At 45.3% G+C, this 23,879-nt stretch overlaps 1 protein-coding gene across 1 annotated transcript in view; it reads right to left on the reverse strand.

Moving 5' to 3' along the window:
* Positions 1 to 23,879, reverse strand: part of cntn1b (contactin 1b) — a gene marked incomplete at both ends in the record, with an annotated part of 73,698 nt that overhangs the window by 44,618 nt on the left and 5,201 nt on the right. The window contains 8 exons of the mRNA XM_084331117.1: positions 5,954 to 6,104; positions 7,554 to 7,671; positions 9,890 to 10,014; positions 11,077 to 11,261; positions 12,456 to 12,555; positions 16,040 to 16,252; positions 17,316 to 17,411; positions 19,687 to 19,868. Coding sequence (XP_084187243.1) covers positions 5,954 to 6,104; positions 7,554 to 7,671; positions 9,890 to 10,014; positions 11,077 to 11,261; positions 12,456 to 12,555; positions 16,040 to 16,252; positions 17,316 to 17,411; positions 19,687 to 19,868 — 1,170 coding nt within the window. The remainder of the gene's footprint in view (positions 1 to 5,953; positions 6,105 to 7,553; positions 7,672 to 9,889; positions 10,015 to 11,076; positions 11,262 to 12,455; positions 12,556 to 16,039; positions 16,253 to 17,315; positions 17,412 to 19,686; positions 19,869 to 23,879) is intronic.

The following is a 23,879-nucleotide window of genomic DNA, read 5'->3' on the forward strand; positions in this document are numbered from 1 at the left end:
CATCAGCAGACCCCCCCCCTCCCATTGCCGTGGTTTGTAGGCTGGTGTTGTTATTCACAGCCTCAAACCTCGCATAGAAGGAGTTGAGATCATTTGCTTGTCAGCCTTCGTTTGTTTTATATAATTGACCGTGCCTTGGGAGGATTCAGTGGAGGATGTGTATGAACTGAAAAAGCTTAGATATGCAGACTTGGCGGCAGAAACTGAACAGCGAGGATGGAAAGCCAGGGTTTGTCCGGTGGAAGTAGGACGCAGAGGTACATACGACATTTTGATTTGACCACTATGAGTAGCATAGATGTTTGCTAGGGGGATGGGGTTTGTTCATTCAGTGCATATCCTTATCATTAGGACCCGAGTATCTTGTGTTTTATTATAAATAGGGGGATTGGGTTTTGGGGTTGGAGTGAAGCCTTGAGGGTGGTCTTCCATAGGTTTTGGGTCACCACCCTCCTCTCTTCCCTCTTCTCAGTCCTCAGAATAAACTGAGTAGCGTAGATGTGTGGCAAGGAGATGAGGGTTTCTTCATTGAGCGTTTATCCTTATCATTAGGTCTAGTGATGCACGATATTTCGGCCATATATGGCTGTTTTTTTACACATCGGTATCGGTCCAATATCAAGATTGGGCCGATATTAAAAGTTTTAAGAAAATATATATATATATATTTATTTTTTATCTATTTTTATTTATTTTTTTTTTTTACATGTTTTGGCCTCAAATAGTTTCAAAATATCAGTCATTTCTGAAAAAAACTTACAAAAGTAAAAAAATAAATAAATGCGTTTTGGAAAATAATAGCTCTTTATTTGATTATCATAAAAAAGTGTTTTCTATACAGAGATATCGACCAGGGGCGGATTTAGGATTGTAGGAGATCCGGGGCTTAGCCCAGATAGGTGCCCCCTTTTTTTTTTTTTTTTGGCAGGCAAGGGGTGGTTTGGAGGGGGACAGGCACGACCCCCTCCACGGCGTTTTTTTTTTTAATTTAATGAACCTGTACGTGCAATTTCCTGCAATATAGAGCCTTCAATCTTGACCAATAAAGCTGCTCTTTTCACTGGCTGGGCCAGTCCAACAGGTTTGCCCAAGTCCACATGAGCCGGTTTAAGGCGGTCTATGGAAATGTGTTCCAGCTTCCCGCCCATGTCCACCACAAAGTACTTGTCTCCAGCCTCCTGGACACGGAACGGACCGTCGTATGGAGGTTTCAAGGGGTCCCGGTGGGCATCGTGACGGATGAAAACATATCCCGCTGACTGCAGACTTGTAGGGACGTGCGATCGGGGAAGGCCGTGCTGTGAGGTGGGGACCGGCGTGAATACCTTAGCCTTCTCCAGAAGTGCTGTCCGCTGCTGGGCTGCACACCAGGGGGCAGTAATGTTAGGGATGAAATCCCCTGGCACCCGCAGAGGCTGACCGTAAACCAGCTCAGCCGAGGAGGTCTGAAGGTCTTCCTTGGGGGCCGTCCTGAGACCAAGCATGACCCACGGGAGCCGGTCGACCCAGCCGCTGTCAGTAAGGCTGGCCCGAAGTGCTGCTTTCATTGAGCGGTGAAAGCGCTCGCATAACCCATTGGCCTGCGGGTGGTATGACGTAGTCCGGTGTAGCTTCACGCCCAGGCTCTTGGCGACCGTGTTCCAGAGCTCGGACGTGAACTGTGGGCCCCGGTCTGAAGAGAGGTCGGCTGGAGTGCCAAACCGGGCGACCCAGGTTCCAATAAAGGCTCTGGCCACCTCGGCGGACGTCGTGCCTGACAGTGGAACTGCCTCTGGCCAACGGGTAGTCCTGTCCACCATAGTAAAGAGGTAACTGAAGCCGTGTGAGGGGGGCAGGGGGCCCACTAGGTCAACGTTCACGTGGTCGAACCTCCTTTCAGGTACAGGGAAGTGCTGCAGGGGGGCCTTGGTGTGACGGTACACTTTAGCGCGCTGGCACTCCAAACAGGAGTCAGCCCAGTCTCTTACATCTTTTCTAAGCCCAGGCCAGACAAACTTGGCGGACACTAGCCTCTGCGTAGGTTTCTTTCCCGGGTGGGAGAGGCCGTGAACAGCGTCATAAACACGCCGCCTCCATCCTGTGGGAACGATGGGGCGGGCCTGTCCCATAGAGACATCACACAGGAGTGTGGTGCCAGCGCTGTCAAAAACCACATCCTCTAACCGCAGGCTTGAGGTGGCTGACCTGAAATCCTGCACTTCAGGGTCGGTAGCCTGGTCCGCCGCCATACCGGTGTAATCCAGCCCCAAGTGGATGGCGCCCACTACAGCCCGGGAGAGGCAGTCTGCGACAAGGTTTGCTTTACCTGCCACATGTTGAATGTCAGTAGTGAACTCTGAGACATATGAGAGCTGTCGCTGTTGACGGGCGGACCATGGCTCAGACACCTTGGCCATGGCGAACGTCAGCGGCTTGTGATCCACGAAGGCCGTGAACTGGCGGGCCTCCAGCAGGAAACGAAAATGGCGGATGGCAAGGTAGAGGCCGAGGAGCTCCCGATCGAAGGTGCTATACCTCCGCTCGCTGGGGCTTAACTGGCGGCTGAAAAAAGCGAGCGGCTGGCAAGCCCCGCCTACCCACTGTTCAAACACTGCGCCCACGGCAAAATCTGAGGCGTCGGTGGTGATGGAGATTGGGGCCTTAAAGGAAGGATGTGCCAGCATGGTGGCGTTGGCTAGGGCAGCCTTGGCATCCAGAAAAGCTTTGTCTCTCTCAGCAGACCAGTCGACCGCATGTTTTGGCGCTTTACCCCTAAGGGCCTCATACAACGGCCGCATAATCCGAGCCGCCTGGGGAATAAAGCGGTGATAAAAGTTGATCATTCCGAGAAACTCCTGCAGTGACCTAACCGTGGGCGGCCGGGGAAAATTCATCACCGCTTCCACCTTCATGGGAAGAGGGACCGCTCCCTCTTTAGTGACTCTGTGCCCCAGGAAGTCAATGGTCGACCGCCCAAACTGGCATTTGGCCGGGTTGATTATCAGTCCATGCTCATTTAGCCGCTCAAAAAGCATCCTGAGGTGGGACATGTGCTCAGCCTTAGAGGCGCTGGCTATGAGGATATCATCCAAGTATACAAAAATAAAATCCAAGTCCCGTAGCACAGAGTCCATAAGGCGCTGGAACGTCTGTGCAGCGTTTTTGAGGCCGAATGGCATGCGCAGAAACTCAAATAGTCCAAATGGAGTTATGACTGCTGTTTTGGGGACATCCAGCGGTTGGACGGGCACCTGATGATACCCACGCACAAGGTCCACCTTGGAAAACATTAATTTCCCTGAAAGGCGGGCAGAAAAGTCCTGAATGTGCGGGACTGGGTACCGGTCCGGCGTCGTAGCATCGTTGAGCCGGCGGTAATCCCCACACGGGCGCCACCCGCCTCCCGGCTTGGGGACAATGTGGAGGGGGGAGGCCCATGGGCTGTCGGAGCGACGGACAATGCCGAGGCGTTCCATGTTCTCGAACTCTGCCTTGGCAATGCTGAGCTTGACCGGGTCGAGGCGCCGAGCCCGGGCATAGACTGGAGGGCCGGTCGTGGCGATATGATGTTCCACTCCATGCTTGGCTGTAGATGATGAGAACGTGGGCCGCGTGAGGCCCGGGAACTCGGCGAGAAGGTGTTGAAACTCATCTGCGGCGGAGAGCATGCTAGAGAGTCTGATGGAGTCTGCACCCCCAAGCGCACCAGCATAAGAGCAGAATGTAATGGCATCAATTAAGCGGCAATTTTTAACATCCACTAACAGTCCATAATCACACAAAAAATCAGCGCCTAGAAGAGGGACGGCTACATTAGCTGTGATAAAGTCCCAGCCAAACCGTTGGCCACTAAAACACATTTCGACATACCTGGTGCCGTTTGTGCGGATGGGGGTGCCGTTGGCGGCCTCCATGGGGGGTCCGTGTCCGCCGGATAGGATGTCTACTCTAGAAGCCGGCAAGACGCTCCTCTGCGCGCCCGTGTCGCACATGAAACGCCGCCCGGAGATGGTGTCCTGGACAAACAGTAGCCTGCCAGCCTGACCGACGCTCATGGCCACTAACGAGCGCCGGCCCGGGCATTTCCCGGCCCACTGAAGCTGCACGGCGGGCGGCACTGCTTGGCTTTAGGTCCAAACCGTGCATGGTAATAACACAGCCCCGCGTTCGCGTCACGCTGCTGGCGAGGGGCTGTCGCTGCTGCGGTGAAGTTCCAGTCTCCCGGCGGCGAAACAAAGGCTTGGGTTGGGGAAACTGCCGCTGCACAGTGCTGTTGACCAGCCAAAAAAAACTTATCAGCCTCCTCGGCCAGAGCGCGGCAATCGTCTATAGTGGTGTTGGCCAGAGCGGCCCGAACCGGAGAAGGCAGCTGACGCAGGAAAAGTTGCATGAAAAGGAAATCAGGCTTGTGCTCTCCCAATAAATCCAGCATCCTATCCATGAGCTCCGATGGCTTGCTATCACCGAGCCCTTGCAAAGAAAACAATCGGCTGGCCCGCTCGGTATCGGAAAGTTCGAATGTCTTTAACAGATGAGACTTGATCGTGAGATATTTATCTCGAGCCGGAGGGTTCTTTAGGAGGCTCACCACTCTGCTGGCTGTCGAACTTCCCAGGGCTGACACCACATAATAATATCTTGTTGTATCCGAGGTAATCTCACGCAGCTCGAACTGTGCCTCCGTTTGCGCAAACCATGCCGAGGCTGACGACTCCCAGAACTCAGGTAATTTCAGTGAAACTGCGTTCGTAGACATGTTGCCGCGGAAGCGTCTTCAAAACGTATAACAGGGTCACCACTGTAGAAATCGTCGGAAAGGAGAGACGCACAATTTCTATCTTGCAACCACACCAAGTAAGTAGTGTGTCATTTATTATCTTCTTAGCACAAGTGACAGCTGTCAGATCTATGCCGTGCTAAACTCTGACAGCTCCGCGTCACCAAAAACATTTTATGAATGACATTCCACCAGCGCGTCTTCTCTAAGCCCAACCCCCAACCAACCTCATTAAAGTGACAGTGCCCCATCAATACATCAAAACAATCTAATGGTGAATTATGTCCATAGCACCCACTACAAGTTAACCATAACGTAGTTATGGTTAGATTTATATATTGGGGGGGGGGTATATCATATTTTTCATATTATCAAAAAGTGGTGGCATACCTTTGCTCCCCCAAGTTCAATAGTGGGAGAGCAGAGATGCTCCGAATGCTCTTATGGCCAGGCGTCTATGATTCACTGATACAAAGTAAAATAGTGCAGTGCAATAAAATAGTTAGTAAAATAGAATAAAATAATGCAATAGTGCATTGCAATAAAATAGTTATCATCGTATTTCTTCGGGAGGCCGGTAAGGAGTGCATTACAGTAGTCGAGTCGGCTTGAGATAAAGGCATGGATCTGGTTTTCAGCGTCCTTTTGATTTATAAATGGCCGTACTTTAGCTATGTTTCTAAGGTGGAAGAATTAAGTTTTTGTCAACTTGTTGATTGTGATTTAAAGCTTAGGTCTGAGTCTACCATAACACCAAGACTTAACTCACTCAAATACAGTTAGCAGCTGGATAGACCACAGATGGAAATTAGCTTCTGCTAAATCTGGTGCAAACATATTTTCATGTAACAATGATGAATTGTAAAAAAAATAAAAAATAAAAAATAAAAAAAAATTATTTATTTTTATTTTTTAATAGATTCGGGGCTTTTCAGAAAACATTCGGGGCTTGAGCCCAAGTAGCCACCCCCTAGCCCCGCCCCTGATATCGACATCGGTAAATATCGGTATCGGCCAGAACAGCAATATTAATATCGGTTATCGGTATCGGCCACAATTTTCACATCGGTGCATCACTAATTAGGTCACAAGTATCTTCTGTTTTATTATAATAATTATTTCATATCGTATCGTATGACTTTTCTAAAACGGCTCAGGTCTCATTTGGGGAATGAAACTCGTTGTGGTCGTACTGACCGTGAGTTGTTGTAGAGCAGCTCCTTGCCCTTGGTCCAGGTGAACTTGGGTCTGGGGGCCGCTCTGGGTTTACACTCGATCACCACGCGGCCATCTCTGGCCCCCAGCAGCTGCCTCTTCACTGGGTTCAACTCGAAGGTAGGAGCACAGGCTGGGAGGTAAAGAAACACAAAAACATTTAATACTCAATATGAATTAAGCACTGCCACCACCGGCCAAATCCTGGCAAACTACAGTACGCAATCAGTTATTTATTAAAACTTTAAAGGTGCTATGGATAACATTCAGCCACTGGGTGTCGCACTAGAGCACCAGCGTGTTATTTATCCAATTGGGTGCCATTCCACGTGGGGAGATAGGAAGTATGGAGGGTATGCGGGCAACATGTAAAAATAACAACATTAATTTAGTTTCAATGTAAATAACAACATTAATTAACAATGTTTGTTTTTATGATAAATGATTTCATTAAAAAAAAGTGAGGGGGGGAGCAATACTTTAATTACGCACCTTTCTAAAAGCTCTGCGGATGTATTATTTTAAAAGAAAATAAATAAATGCTGGCTGGTAGCTAAGATATAAAAAAAAAATGCAAGGCGAAAGTGGCAAAAATAAATCCACTAAGCCACACAAAAAAAAAAAAGTGAGTTTCGTACTCTCGTCTTAGTTGAAAAGCATTGGAAGTCAATGTTATTCCTAAGCCACTAGGATGATTCAGTTATTTCATAATACTGTTGTATACTTCATGGCAAGATAACCCAATGGGAGCGCAGACTTCAGAGGGCACACCCAATGGGAGCGCAGGCTTCAGAGGGCACACCCAATGGGAGCGCAGACTTCAGGGGGCACACCCAATGGGAGCGCAGGCTTCAGAGGGCACACCCAATGGGAGCGCAGGCTTCAGAGGGCACACCCAATGGGAGCGCAGGCTTCAGAGGGCACACCCAATGGGAGCGCAGACTTCAGAGGGCACACCCAATGGCAGCGCAGACTTCAGAGGGCACACCCAATGGGAGCGCAGACCTCAGAGGGCACACCCAATGGCAGCGCAGACTTCAGAGGGCACACCCAATGGGAGCGCAGACTTCAGAGGGCACACCCAATGGGAGCGCAGGCTTCAGAGGGCACACCCAATGGAAGCGCAGACTTCAGAGGGCACACCCAATGGGAGCGCAGACTTCAGAGGGCACACCCAATGGGAGCGCAGACTTCAGAGGGCACACCCAATGGGAGCGCAGACTTCAGAGGGCACACCCAATGGGAGCGCAGACTTCAGAGGGCACACCCAATGGGAGCGCAGACTTGAGAGGGCACACCCAATGGGAGCGCAGACTTCAGAGGGAACACCCAAATGGGAGCGCAGGCTTCAGAGGGCACACCCAATGGGAGCGCAGACTTCAGAGGGCACACCCAATGGGAGCGCAGACTTCAGAGGGCACACCCAATGGGAGCGCAGACTTCAGAGGGCACACCCAATGGGAGCGCAGGCTTCAGAGGGCACACCCAATGGGAGCGCAGACTTCAGAGGGCACACCCAATGGGAGCGCAGGCTTCAGAGGGCACACCCAATGGGAGCGCAGACTTCAGAGGGCACACTCACCGATCACCCTGAGCTCTGCGTTGGCGTATTTGATGCCCCAGTAGTTCTCAGCGATGCACTGGTACATCCCCGAGTCGTCGAACGTCAGGCTGGAGAACTTCAGCTCACCTTTCCCGTACTGGAAGATACATCACGGCAAAGTGGCGTCATTATACAAAGAGAGTCAACTTTTCAGAAATCGGGAAAGAATATAACTTGTATAACCCCCGACTTGTGAACATACAATTGACCATATTCACACAGCGGCCATTTTGATCTTATGTCATGCTCAGGTTGTGATCCCTTTCCACATCCCAACCTGAGCATGACATAATAATAATATAATAACTTTATTTGTATAGCACCTTTTGCGTTCAAGAATTGTAGCTCAAAGTGCTTCACAGCAGAAAAAGGACAACATTTGCACATAAGCGCAAACAAATCAAATCAGTTTTTTCACATTATGAGCTAGCATCCCAATAGGCCACTTTGTTTATAGTTTGATTCTATGGCATAAGATTACATATAAAACATATAAAACTAGCATAAAAAGATAGCAGCAAAGTAAGGTAAATCACCGTTTTTCATATTAGGATCTAACATCCCAATAGGCCTCTCTGTTTACGGTTTGATTCGGTTTTAAAATAGGCAGTAATAAAAATGTAATATTTGTTAATCGCCTCATGAGGGTTCCACGACATCGTGGTCTGTCGTGTGACGTTCTGCTTTCTTTATGAGCACGTTTTTGACTATTGTTGACTATAGTTGTTTCTTTAGAATGTTTGTGTGGTACCGCCCAACGTTACTGTGACCGCATTTAACGGCATCTTAACCCTTAACCCTTTCACTGCCACACGACAGCCGGTTAACCCTTTCACTGTGACAATACAGAAGGTCAAGTTTCAAGTTTCTTTAATAGTTGTCATACAGAAGTACAGAATACTTTTATACAAAATGCTTCTTACTGTTACGCTCCAGAGACTGTGCTAGACAAGATAAGTATGAAATAAAATAGTATAGCATGTAAAATAGAAGTAAAAATAGAGGTCACAGTGTTCAGTATAGACATATGTACAATGTTCGAGCTAATGATGCTAATAATGGAGCATCGCCGTCGGTTGTGTGATAGTAAAGGGCTAACCTTCTGTCGTGTGGCAGTGAAAGGGTTAAAATTCCGATGGCCCGAGGGCGTCCCATTGTGTATCTGAAGCAGCACTATAGCACATAGAAAGCTAAAATGGCCACCGTTTGATTGACACCCTGCTTGACCTATTACATGATGCTTCCAATCTCGGGTTATAAAACCAACAAACAGCCAAAGAGTGTCAGTTTTGCAAAAATTACCACCTCCGGTTTCGCCTCTCAATGACCGGACCGTGGTGATACTACAGCTTATAGCTTGAAATGTTTCTTCTAAAATGACTTGAAGTTGAGTTCAGTAGCTCTGAATATTGCAATATATTTTTTATACTACTCATTCTATTGATACACTGACTGACAGCAACTTTATTTGTACTGCGATAACTGTATTTCATACTCCTCTATCGACTAAGTGCAATATTTATACTTATTCATCCTATGGATATACTGACTGCAAGCAACTTGCTGTGATAACTGCATCTTTAAGTTGTGAGTTCTTTATCTCATTGTATGAAGTATAATGACAATCATATCTATTCTATATATAACAGCTATTTTCACAAGTCATTGCACTCTGTCAGCACTTACTGACAGATTATGTTAATGAGTGGCTGGGCGGGTTGTAGCGGGGCTATTGTTCATGCCCAGTACAGACCGGCAGAGGTGTTAAATTCTAGACTATGTTCGAGAGCCGTTATCTCAGCAATAAAGCGGTTTTACAAGATTCAAATGAGCACATCTTCTTCAGACATTTTCAGATTTCCACATATGACACATCATTTGAAAGCTATGTACTTTCACAATCCGGAAACATCTGGAAAATGACGATAATAATAATAATAATGGATTGGATTTATATAGCGCTCTTCTCTGACTGACTGTTGCTCTGACCCAGAGCGCTTCACAGAGTCCATTATTCGTTCATGGAGACATGTGGTCACAATCGCTGGTTGCAGTCACATATATATATATTTTTTTAATACAGCCACAGAGCTTTTAGAAAGGTGCAGAATAAAGTATTGCTTCCCCCCCCAATTAATGAAGGTATCATTTGTAAATGTTTTGCAGGTCCAAAATAAATGCATGTGGAATGTGACATGCTGGTGCTCTAGTGCAGCATCTAGTGGCTGAATATTATATAGCACCTTTAAATGAACAACTGGATCATTAACTATCTCTTTAGTGACAGCCATGCAGAGGTATGAACAGGTTCTGACCATGTATCCATCTTTGTACCAGCGGATGTACGGGAAGGGCTTCCCTGACGCCACACAGCGCATGGTGTGCTCCGAACCAATGTCTATCTGCGTGTTGTTAATAGTCTCCGCCCACTCCGGGGCAGCTGCCAATCAGAAGGAAAATGGTGGAGAGGAATGATGACAAATGCAATTTATGCTAAGAACAAACATATGTGAGAATGAAATCAGGCAGAAAATAGCTTTGACTTTGATGTTGCAAGCCATAGGACTGCAATTGTTTCATTGCATTTCATTTCAATCATGTGTGATCATTTAAAAGTTTATTAATGTGTGAGCATTTGAAAGTTTATTAATCTGTGAACATTTGAAAGTGTATTCATGTGTGAGCATTTGAAAGTGTATTAATGTGTGAGCATTTGAAAGTTTATTAATGTGTGAGCATTTGAAAGTGTATTAATGTGTGAGCATTTGAAGGTTTAGGCAATGTGTGAGCATTTGAAAGTGAATTAATGAGTGAGCATTTTAAGGCTTTCCACGTTGCCTAATAGGCAAGGTGTCAAACTCCATGCTATCTAGATGTACACAGGCAGCTTAAATTCAACTCAGAGGCAAGTATTTCATCATTCATCATTAGTACATCATTTTTGTCTCAAGGACCAGCAAATAGTTGCGTTTTGGTCTCAGTGATGGAGATGGAATGGTATTATCATCTTCAGGGACTGCTCATACTAACTCAATTGGCAGAGTTAGCGGGTGGAAGTTGATGGGTGGTAATCTGGACGTTGTGGACAGCGACTCCTACAGGTCGGTTGGGGACGCCTGCACAGCAGAGACAGGAAATGGCGGGGGCAGCATGAGCCTCCCACACGTTACACCTCGCCACTGAGAGTCCGCGCTGGCAGGTGAAAAGATGTGACAGGCTGCCTCCTCGTGTATCGCAGGGGACACGTGATGCAAGGCTTCTATCCTCCCTACAACCGGCCAGTGGGTTGCATATGCGAGCAACGTTCAAGACAGGGGAGGGGAGAATTGGCACAGCGGGTAATTGGGATGGGAGAAAAATTGAAAAAGAGAATACAAAATAAAATAAAGTAAATATATATGATGATATAATCTATGTCAAACAACCAGCCATTTCGTAACTTGACCTGTACCAGTCTGTACGCCGAGTTTGAGAAACACCGGACTCCTGCTTATATACTTACACTCCACATAAAGCCAGGCCTTGTGCCAGTCCTTTCCTTTAGTGTTGAGCGCCTCGCACTCGTACCCCCCCGCGTCCTCGTACTGCACGTTGAAGAGGTGGAGCAGCGCCCCCGACTCGCTGATCTCGTGGTTGGCCGGCAGGTCCGTGGCGTCCACCTTCCTCCACACGATGTGAGGGATGGGGCTGCGGGGAGGAGCGGAGAGAAAGGTTGTCACAACAATGTGCTTACGAATTATGTTTACTGTGTGTTGTTTACACGTAAAACCGTGCCATTCAAGTGAAACGTGTTGAACTAGTGACAAGGTTCTCAACAAAACTGAGAAAGTCAGAGGAGAAATGTTGAATTTGCATCCCGATGTTTTATTATTTCGTTGGGATCGATTCACTTCTCAGATCATTCCAGAAGCGAATTTCTCAGAATGCAAGATTTAGTGTATTGAGCGACTTTTGGCATGAGATGATTGTCCTATTCAACTCACACACAGCCATTGAATACTCCATCAATAGCAAATAAACTATCATTTCTGTTTACCATTTTGTATCTATTGAACTATATAGTCAAGTTAGACCGCGCTCACAAGTTCTCACACTGGGTGCTGCAATCCCATAAAGTTCAGTATATCAAAAAGCAGGGTAGCCGGACCAGCACTCACAGGTTCAATGTTTTTTAATGGCAGCCTGAATAAATAGCAGACATGTTTCGGACAATGTCCTTCTTCAGTGATATGGCTAGCCTATCTATTGAACTGAAAGTGAACTGGCGTGGGACAGCCAAAATAAATATATTTTCTAAGCATGTGTCCTAGGGATGCTCGATATTGGCTTTTTTACCGATACCGATATACCGATATTGTCCAACTCCTAATTTCCGATACCGATATCAACCGATATCAACCGATACCGATATATGCAGGGTTTCCCCCCCCCCAAAAAACGGAATAATTTCAGGTAATTAACATTACATATCTCTTGTGGAATTAATTGATTGATTGTGTGAATACTTTATTTTGACACAAATCGTATGACAAAAAAACATACGATTTGTGTCAAAATAAAGTATTCAATCAATCAATCAATTAATTCCACAACAAGAGATATGTAATGTTAATTACCTGAAATTATTCCGTTTTTTGGGGGGGGGAAACCCTGCATATATCGGTATCGGTATAACACATTATGCATACTTTTGACAATAAATCAAATCTGAATTTGTTCTTACTTGCTTGCCTGGGTAAATAAAGGTTATAGAAATGTAAAAAATAAATAAAAAAAATTGAAAACCGATACCGATATTTTCCGATTTCACATTTTAATGCCAATATCGGCCGATAATATCGGACATCCCTAGTCTTAACTAGCCTAAAAGCCAAGACTTACTTGCCCAGCGCAAAGCACTCCAGGGTGATGTTAGCAGCCAGCATGGCAGTGGTGTCTGGGAACTTCACCCTGATGTCTGCCGGGTACTTCTTCTCCTCCGCTGTGGACAACAAGGTGTTTGTCACGTCATCCACACAGGTTAACCCTCATGTCGTGTTAGGAATTGCATGGCACCACTGACCGTCGTTAGCTCGGGTCAATGTTGACCCGGGGTCTAACTCAGTCCTGACCACTAAAAAGAAAGGAGTATCACTCAATATAGTGTCGTGGAATATATTATCATGTCCTTATAGATCTGTGTTGAGACATCATGTTATACAGCGTGACCAGCTTGACTGGTTAATGTGTGTGTGTCTCTTTAAGAACACTCTGACATCTCCCCAGCCATAACTTCTTTGTTGTTGCTCCCAGTGACTGAGAACCATTTTTGTTTACCTTCATCATCATATCTGATATTATGTTATGTCTGACAACTGTGTATTTAACATACAGTATGTCTGAACAGCGCTCTGGGTCAGTCTATGGCCAGACGCTAATGTGTTAACATGTTGTCTCTGACTATAAACTGTCCTTTCATTTTGTGGCCACGGTGAAATAAACGTTCCTATTATTATTAAATTTAAATTACAATAGTTAATACTACATCCTAACTAACATTATATGCATTCATAACCATATAATCCCATTGTAATTTGATTTTATGGCCCCCGAGACACATCATGTCCCTTATTTTTAAGATGAAAATGAGGTTGTTCAATCATAATATACTAAATGTGAAACCCATAGATAATATAATAAATATCCACTTTTTCTCCCCATTTTCAATTTTTCTCCCATCCCAATTTTTGTATTATCCAATTCTTCCCTCCCCTGTCTTGAACGTTGCTAGACTATGCCTCCCACAGGTCGGTTGTAGTGAGGATAGAAGCCTTGCATCACGTGTCCCCTCCGGTACACCAGGAGGCAGCCTGTCGCATCTTTTCACCTGTACAGCTCGAATTCTCAGTGGCGAGGAGTAACGTGTGGGAGGCTCACGCTGCCCCCGCTACTTCCTGCTTCCGCCGCACCGGCGTCACCAAACCGACCTGTAGGAGTCGCTGTCCACAACGTCAAATCCCCACCCACCGGCTTTCCCACCCTCTAACACTTGCCAATTGTGTTAGTATGACCGACCGGCCAGCCGGTAGCAACGCCGAGAGCTGGGCTCGAACCCAGCGTCTCCTGCGTTAGAGGCGAGCGCCTTGCCCACTGCGCCAATCAGCCGCCCTAGAGCCGGCCTAACACCACAGTCGTACTTTTTTTTCTGCAGATACCTTCAGAATTTTCAAAATGGTGAAACATAGTTTTGCTGTGCTTATATATGTGTTGTGGAGGATATCATAAAGCCTTGTTCTAATAAAATCAACTACATGGTAGTCAATGTAGATGGCAAATAAGCAAATTTCCCAAAAAGTTGGCGTGTTCCTTTAGCAATCGATGATTCAGGCTTTTCTAGGGCTGACCCCTATTAGTCGACTAATCGGTCGAAAGGAGCCGTAGTCGACTGGCCAACCTCTTAGTCAAAAAAATTAAATATATATATATATATATATTTATAGTGTTTTTTTTTCTTTTTTTTTATCATTCTTTCCAAAAGAAAAGAGGCCTAGAAGCGTGGCTAACGCTAATGGCACGCATACCAGAGGCTAACTGCCTAAGAAAACAGGCACAGAGGCACTGAAAGAGGATTTCACCATCTAATGAACACACTAGACCAGGGGTAGGCAACCTTAGGCACGCGTGCCGCAGGGGCATTTGCATAGGCACAGGGGGCAGCAGTAAAAAAAAAAAAAAAAAAAAAAAAAATGTTTTGCTTTGAAATATTATAGTGAAATATTTTGCACTGTTGTCGCATTTATCTTGTTGAAATCCTCCCACAGGTTCTTTTTACTACCACATATTTAATTGAGACCCTTTATTTGTTTATTATTTCAATTTAGCTGGAAATACATTGCTACATCATTCAGTAACATTTGCAGAGCCTTATAACAAAAACATTATTACGGTCACCATTGTGACCACTGACCAGTGGGATTAATCAACTAATTTTATTATTTATTTTTCTATTTCATTGAACATTGCACATGTTAAAAGCCATATTTTTTACTCAAAATGTGAGTATTACCAAGTCAACTTGTGTTCTTAAAACAATGACAATAAACATAGTTTTATTAGGTTGAAATAATGTGGTTGTGTACTTATTTTTCTGGATTATTATGGATTGAAAACTGAAAACCTTAATGCACAGTAACTGAACTCAATATTTTTAAGTTCTGGTAACTTATTATTATATATTTTTTACAGTGTAGTCTTGCGATCAATCAAAACTTATTTACACGATATACCTCACATTCACCCTCCATTCACATCCTGGTGTTCTCCTGGTGTTCTCCATTAGGCCTGTAGGTGGAGCTATGACAGCCCACGTACAGTACACACACCGATGGTGTGTGATGTGTCCAAAAATGAATGGGCAAATGTGAGTGAAATGGTCGCACTGTATGCAGCTGTTTGTCTGCATTGCATCCCCCCCCCAACTCAGATTTAGGGTTGATACAACCATCATAATAATATTGTTAATAATAACAATAACAATAATGATGTAATAATGTAAAAATTATCAATACCTGATTATGAGAAAAAATATTTACGATGCATGGAATATTGTTGAGGCACACTAGTTACAACTATATTTCAAACAGGCACTCCATGTCAAAAAGGTTGCTGACCCCTGCAGTAGACAAATATCAAGATGTATCCATCAGTGGACCAATTGCATGCTTTTGCAGAGGACAAGAAGCCTTCAGTCGACTCCTTCAGACATTAAGCACCCCCCACAGCCCAAATGGAATGATGAAATTTTTTTTAATTTAAATTAAAATTAAAAAGATATATAAAAAATATTATACTTTTAATTTTATTTTTAGTCGACCAATCCTCGACTAACGGCAAATTTTGGCCAATCATAGTTGACCATCCAAATCCTTAGTCGGGGACAGCCCTAGTTCCTTTAGCAATAGATGATTCAGGCTCTAGTCTAGATCGAGGCAAGCGTCCCGCAGGTCTGAAGCTCAGACGGTAAACACAACGCAGACACACGTCTCCTCACCGTCCTCTGTAAAAAGTTAGAGTTTTCAAAATATAACAAAATAAATCAACAATCAAAAATCCACAAAAAACGATCCAGAAAAGAACAAAAAAAGTTAAAGTTTGCAAGATAAAACAAACAAACAAACAAACAAACAAAAAAAAAATCTAAAATCAACAAAAAACTTTCCTGAAAAGAACATAAGCCAACATAGGAAAATCAAAAATTCATCTGCAATACCAGAGTTTCATGGTAAAAAAAATTAAAAAAGATTGTAGGTAAAATTTTACTATAAGATTCTAGAACCCTGTTTTTAAACATCTTTTTAAACTTAAAAATACTCCTGCTGCGTGTTCCTTTAGCAATCGATGATTCAGGCTCTAGTCTAGATCGAGGCAAACGTCCCGCAGGTCTGAAGCTCAGAGGGTAAACACAACGCAGACACACATCTCCTCACCGTCCTCGGGCGGCGAGGGCAGGAGGGGGATGAACCTGGAGAAGACGCTCTTGCCGATGACGGGGCTGGAGACGAAGCAGGAGTAGTTGCCGGCGTCCCGGGCCTCCACCTTGGAGATGTACAGGTTCCCCGTCTTCTGCGAGACGAAGCGGCGGCGGTCCGTCTGGAGGAACACCGGGAACTCGTTGTAGATCCAGCGGTAGCTCACCTCGTCTGGGGGGGGGGGGGGGGGGGGGGGAGGAGGAGGGGAGGGGTGGGGGGAAAAGATGGATGTAGCGATATATTGCAATGTAGCAATTAGTGATGCACGATATATCGGCCGCCGATATAATATCGGCCGCCGATATAATATCGGCCGATATGGCCGTTTTTTTACACATCGGTATCGGTCCGATATCAAGATAAGGCAGATTTTTTTTCCTTTTACATGTTTTGGCCTTAAATAGTTTCAAAATATCAGGCATTTCTGAAAATAAGTTACAAAGGTAAAAAAAATATGCGTTTTGGAAAATAACTCTTTATTTGATTATCATAAAAAAGTGTTTTCTATACAGAGATATCAACATCGGTAAATATCGGTATCGGTCAGAACAGCAATAGTAATATCGGTTATCGGTATCGGCCACCATTTTCACATCGGTGCATCACTAGTAGCAATATATTGCAATGTTTTGCACGCCGATATTATATCACTACAGTGGCGCCGAGTATCGATATTTAAAATGTAAAAAAGGTATGAATTAAATGTATAAATGTTTTTTTTGCTGATTGGATTGGAGTTTAACCCTTTCACTACCACACTACACAGAATGTTAACCCCTTCACTCACTACCACTCTACAGACGGTTTAACCGTTAATTAATAATTATTGTAATTATTAGCAATATCGCAATATTACAATATTGTGACTCTAGTATCGTGATGATATGGTATCGTGGAGCCTCTGGTGATCCCACCCCAGGACAGTGAAACATAAAGTGGCAGATAATAATGTTGCCCCTCTACACTAATATACACTAACACAACTAAACACACATAACAACGATCAAGCATGTGAGCACCTTTTTCAGTATGAGATGACATCTAAACTGTAATCTGCAGTGGGCTAAATCCAATCAGGGAATAATTTCATACTTCAAAAACGGTCTACTTAATATGAATCCAACCCCATCAAACCTGAAAGAAATCTGTAAAAATAAGCATCGAACTGCGAGTTAAGTTGGGTCAAGCAGGGTTTGGCCATAAAATCAAATCATTATTATTGTACTGTACATACATGGCCAGGATCTCGGAGCCACACAGAGGAGAACAGCCCCCTGTCCCTCTTTGGCATAGACAGAGTCTCTGTCCTCCTGCGGAAACTCCTCCAGGTCTGTGGAAGGACGGAGACGTGAGTAATATGTACAGTAGGCTAATACAGTACACAAAGATAACAATCACAGCGTCATGCTAGGACAATTACAGGAGCTTATACAAAATCAGGCATTTGTAGGAAAGTTATATAAAAAACATAACATAACATAAAAACACAATAACAATGTCAGTCGATCAGATCAAGGTTGAGCAACGTCACTGTTACCGTCTCTCTCTCTCTCTCTGTCGTTTTGTATATCTGGTTCATCCATCTATGTGGGTCAACTTTAGGTTCTAGAAAAGTGCTTCATCAGCCACATTTGATGGTTGCCTTGACATTTTAAGTTGTCCCTTCGTTAAGTTTTACCTCGTGGACATGACTGGGGGTTCTGTCTCCCAGGCGGTTCTGAGGTCTGGGACCTATTCTGCGTCCCACCATTGGTGGGCTAGCAGGGGTGTGTGGGTGTGTGCCACGGGGTGCTGTGTCACACGTGGTCCCGCCTGTGCTGTGCGTTTTCAGGGGTGCCTGGTTCCCCCTTTTTTCGCACTTTGGTGGAGTTGACTGCCTCCCTCCCTTCGTTAGGACGGGCGGGTGGACGGGACTCCCCTCCTCCCTGGCTGGGGCTTACGGGCCCTCAGGGGGTACACTTGTCGGGCCACGCGTCCGCTCTGCCCCTTATCTCAATATGGCAGAGCGAGACGCGACCAACAAAAACCAGCATAATGCATGATGGTTATACCAACAAAGACCAGCATAATGCATGATGGTTATACCAGCAAAGACCAGCATAATGCATGATGGTTATACCAGCAAAGACCAGCCTAATGCATGATGGTTATACCAACAAAGACCAGCATAATGCATGCTGGTTATACCAACAAAGACCAGCATAATTCATGATGGTTATACGAATAAAGACCAGCATAATGCATGTTGTTTATACCAGCAAAGACCAGCATAATGCATGTTGTTTATACCAGCAAAGACCAGCATAATTCATGATGGTTATACCAACAAAGACCAGCATAATGCATGATGGTTATACCAACAAAGACCAGCCTAATGCATGATGGTTATACCAACAAAGACCAGCATAATGCATGATGGTTATACCAACAAAGACCAGCATAATGCATGATGGTTATACCAACAAAGACCAGCATAATGCATGATGGTTATACCAACAAAGACCAGCATAATGCATGCAGGTTATACCAGCAAAAACCAGCATAATTCATGATGGTTATACCAACAAAGACCAGCATAATGCATGATGGTTATACCAACAAAGACCAGCATAATGCATGCAGGTTATACCAACAAAGACCAGCATAATTCATGATGGTTATACCAGCAAAGACCAGCATAATGCATGATGGTTATACAAACAAAGACCAGCATAATGCATGCAGGTTATACCAGCAAAAACCAGCATAATTCATGATGGTTATACCAACAAAGACCAGCATAATGCATGATGGTTATACCAACAAAGACCAGCATAATGCATGCAGGTTATACCAGCAAAAACCAGCATAATTCATGATGGTTATACCAACAAAGACCAGCATAATGCATGATGGTTATACCAACAAAGACCAGCATAATGCATGCAGGTTATACCAGCAAAAACCAGCATAATGCATGATGGTTATACCAGCAAAGACCAGCATAATGCATGCTGGTTAACCAGCAAGGACCAGCATAATGCATGCTGGTTAACCAGCAAGGACCAGCATATGTTGTATTTTGCGTCTTTGCTTTTACCAACGCGTTCGTGTTTCCGGGTTCCCGTTTTGCGCTCTGATTGGCCAGGTCATGTGACATGTGCGCCAATCGTGGGACGACAAGTTCTGCGCCTATTTCCGGGTCGAACAGCCTGCAAACTACCTAACGCCTAGTTTATCACTGGTTAAGCTTAGGCGACTCTTTCGCAGTTGGTTAAGGTTAGAGTTTGGAATCAGGGCTGGCGTTCTATCGCCCTGCTCTAAGACAAACTCTAACCTTAACCAACTTCGAAAGAGTGCCTAAGCTTAACCAGTGTAGAAACTTGCGGTCCCACGATTGGGCGTACATGTCACATGACCTGGCCAATCAGAGAGGCGGAAACACGAACGCGTTGGTAAAAGCAATCAGGCGGTCCAACCAGCTAAACCAGCATCACACCAGCACTAACCAGCATAGTCCGCCCAGCAGTGAAATGATGCTGCTGGTCTATGCTGGTTTTTTCTAGCAGGGTTTCTAGCAGATGCTGCTTAGTTTCCACAGCAGTCGATGTTCATCCTGCGCTCACATCCGAACTTGAGCCGCGCCTCCTTGCTGATGACGGTGCCGTAGATGTTCTTGGCCACGCAGATGTACGTCCCGGCGTGTTTCTTCTGCTTGGGCTTGGTGATGACCAGGTTGCCCCCCACCAGGCTGTAGTGTTCATCGGGCTGTTCCATCAGCTTTATCTCCCAGTTATCACGACGCCACCTGGGGGGGGGGGGGGGGGGGGAGTGAGAGAGAGGGGGAGGGGGAGAGAGAGGGGGAGGGGGAGGGGGAGAGAGAGAGAGGGAGAGAGAGAGAGAGAGAGAGAGAGAGAGGGGGGGGGGGGGGAGAGAGAGAGAGAGAGATGCATGATTGCAATTACAGGTGCTGTAAGTGGTAATCTTTGTTAAATATGTGTTAAATATAGTAGCTCTATATTCCGACGGGCCGCCGTTACTGATTGTGAGTGTCTGGTCGGCAACATGGGTCTCCCAGTCCCTCCACTCTGCAGTAAACAGTCATCACTGATATAGAGTGTCTGGTCAGTAACATGGGTCTCCCAGTCCCTCCACTCTGCAGTGAAGCGAAAATACTGTACATTTCCCTTCCCACTTTATCCAATCAGGATCGAGAACCCTAGATAGTTGTACTTATTTCAAGGAATCTTGCCAAAACCAAATTAGTTTACAGCACTGGTAGATTATTTTACTTGTTCCAAGGACACATTTGCTTAAAACAAGTGTTTATTTCTTAGTGGAGGGAGCGGAGGGACTGTGAGACCCATGTTACCGACCAGACAATCTATATCAGTGATGGCTGTCATGAGTGTAGAGCTATCATTTGATGTAGAGCACTTATTTTTTTATTTATTTTTTAATCCTCTTTTTCTCCGCCTGATTTTCTATTTTTCTCCCCGTCCCAATTTTTTTGTCGTTGTGCCAATCCCCCCCCCCCCCCCCCCCCCCTCCCCTGCCTGGTTGTTGTGTGCATGTTCCTCCTACTGGTCGGTACAAGGGAACCCTGAAGTCCACCACATGCTTCCTCCGACACGCGGGGCGACAGCCAGTGGCTCTCTTTTCACCTGGCAGCGAGGACTCTCATTGGTGAAGTGTAACGCGTGGGAGGTCACGCTGCTTTCATCAAGTCCTGCCTCCGCTGAGCAGGCGCCCAGACCTGACCTGTAGGCGTCGCTGTCCACAACGCCAGTTTCCCACCCACGGCTTCCCTCCCCCTAACTCAGCCAAACGAGTTAGTATGACGACCGGCCCAAGCCGCAGGCAATGCTGACTCCGGGAGTCGAGACCGCAGCCTCTTGCATTGGTGACGAGCGCAATCTCCGCTACGCCACCCGACCGCCCTAGAGCACTTATTTTAACAAACAAAAAACACTTAGAGCACCTTTTAAGTTGCAATGCACATGTGTCTGTATATTGTCATGTATTGTCCCTTTAGAAAATGTTAACTTTACCACGGAAATGTATTAAATTTGAAGATGGCCATTTGGGAAGTGATGAACACTATGACCAAAAGATAGTGGGCAGCATTAGGTTGGGCATTACGTTTATTTGTATTTGTTTTACCCAGGGACAGTGCACATTAATCAACATCTTCAGTTTCCACATCAATGTAAATGTGCCAGAACTAGCTAATGAGCTAGTTTTCATCTGTCTTCATGGTGTGGGAGGAAACCAGAGTACCTGGAGGAAACCCACGCGAACACGGGGAGAACATGCAAACTCCACACAGAAAGGCCCCCTGCTGGGGTTCCAACCCAGGACCTTCTTGCTGTGAGGCTAACCAGGGATGCAGTCGTAATATCAGAACTGCCTGGACGCCACGTGCACACGCGCGTGCGCATACATGTTCCCTCGCGGTCGCACAGAACAGATGATTATTATGCATAAATAGTAGGAAACATGTTTGTATAGGAAATTACTAGTTTTAGTTTAGTTTTTGTAAATATTGCCTTGAAATAGAGAAGCTGAAAAAGGTAGCAGGATGTAGCCTTCAATATATAAAGAAATTATATTGTCAACAGATATGGTTGAAAACCAAACAATGTTTTAAATGTAATTGTAGATAAAATATTGTAGTTACAATTTATTTAATTGAATTAACTTAAACTAGACAAGTAAATACAAACTAAATTAACAATGTAACTTACAGTTTACAGAAGGACAGTTTCCTTCTGAAGCACAACTTAATGCCTCATCATTCCAGTCGGGACCATTTGTCACATAGTGAGAGTTCCAGAGATCATCTCTTTCTTTGTTATGTTAGTATTGGTATCCTATTATTATGCAAAGTCTAGGTGATAGATAAGTGCCGGGTAGTGTAGTTGAAGACACCTGACGACCTGCGCTATTGTTATAAGACGGTGGGTACTTAGTACTGAGTGGAGCGCATTTTCGCGTGCACATCCGTGTGCGACTGCGCGTACTTCTGCTCAGAAAACTGCTAGAACGGCGTGGTACCCCGTGGGACCACCACTGCATCACTGGTGCTAACCACTGTGCCACCGTGACGCCCATTAGGACCACATTGAGGTAGGAAAGCTCCGTCACTTCTCTGACCAGGCAGGTGGTTGATGTGAGGATTCTGGCTCAGGAACTCTACCAGATGGTCAAACCTGTAGTAGTCAAAGATCTTTGTAGGCAAACCACACATTTGATGCACACATTTGCTCGAGGAAGAGGAGGAATTGCTTGTAGCGGTTTCAGTGCTTGTGAGATAATTCAGCAACTTGAGGCACATGTCCAGTGCTTGTTCTTGCCGTCTACCTCGATCCACCATGAAACCCTTCATATCTGCCTCCACCATCCGCTGTGGTGCGTCTTAAGCCAACTTTAAACTCAAACGTCAAAGTGGCACTGATGCTTTACTGAGGGTAGCGTCGCTAACTCCCAAGGCCACGGCGAGGTTTATGTGCAGCTGGCCAAAATGTTACAATGCACGTCGTGGGCCGATGCCAACAACATGTAGGATGTAGGTGTGATGGTTGGAGAAACGGCCCACACAGAAATATAATTCAGCCTTTACAGTGTTAATATTTTCCCGGCAAGAATGTTGCAATGTTTAGACTCTGGGGTGTTGGAATATGTAGCTTTGTCTAAATGAATTCAGGAATAGGTACTGCTGCACAGTTTTAAATAGATGTAGTCACTTTTACAACATCTGGCATCAGATCATTACAGTACATAGAGTATAATGCTGATTAAATCAAATGACCCAATACATCACCACTGAAATGGGCGTGCTCAAATTCTAAAATATTAGTTTTCATCCCCATTACTAACGGTTTCTGTAACACAGTTATCTTTGTTAGTATGTGTTCCCACCCCTAGTAACCGGCAAGGTCACATACAGTATGGCAGCTATATGTATCATGCTAGTTGATCAAGCCCTTGGGGAAGAGGGACTGGTGTATATGGACCCACCTTTAATTTGAAGGATTGTCTTTTTTATTCTTTCTGTCAGAAGGTAATAAATCTACCTCCACCTTCATCCCTGGGTCTATCGTGTCTGGGCAGCAACACCCACACACAGTCCAGTCCGCTACATGTGCTCTTGCTTGTGTGTGTGTGTGTCTGTGTTTGTATGTGGCAACAGTGGGTAAGAAGGTAGAGCGGTCGTCTGGTAATCGGAAAAGTTCCTGGTTTGATTCCGGTTATATTATCGTATAGCTTACGCTCTGCACTCTAGTGGAACTATCCCTTTATCCAATCTAACACTGAATCATTTATTTCCACATGTACACACCCATCCGCCTGGCCACACCCACATCCGCTCCTCTACATAAGCGGGGTCGTGGCCACACTAACAGCTCCTTCCCTATTTTCACCACCGAAAAAGTGCCTGTATACACCACTTTAGTTTAGTGCCGAAATAGTTATTGGAAAATAGTTACGTTATTGGAGAAAATGAGCTGCTTGACATTATATCTTTGTTTTCTCTCTCACTATTTTTGAGGAAATACAGCGATAATGTCTTCGCCACCGGAGTGTCTAGAAGATGATGATCATTCTGACCTCCACCGGCGCTTCGCATTAGGGGCTTGCGTCGCTGAGCAATCTCCGCCGGCATTACCTCCGGCTCTGCAGCTGGACACTTTGCTTGGGAGGCGATCGGCCGTGTGAGGGCTGACGGCCTCTCTGGGCGGGTGATGTTTTTTGTCAGTTGTCAGTTGTGGGGGGTCAACTACACAGCTTACGAATGTCGGCTCCAGGCTAGGATACT

This window comes from Notolepis coatsorum (assembly GCF_963971535.1).
Source record: "Notolepis coatsorum genome assembly, chromosome: 15".
In the NCBI taxonomy this organism is placed as follows: Eukaryota; Metazoa; Chordata; class Actinopteri; order Aulopiformes; family Paralepididae; genus Notolepis; species Notolepis coatsorum.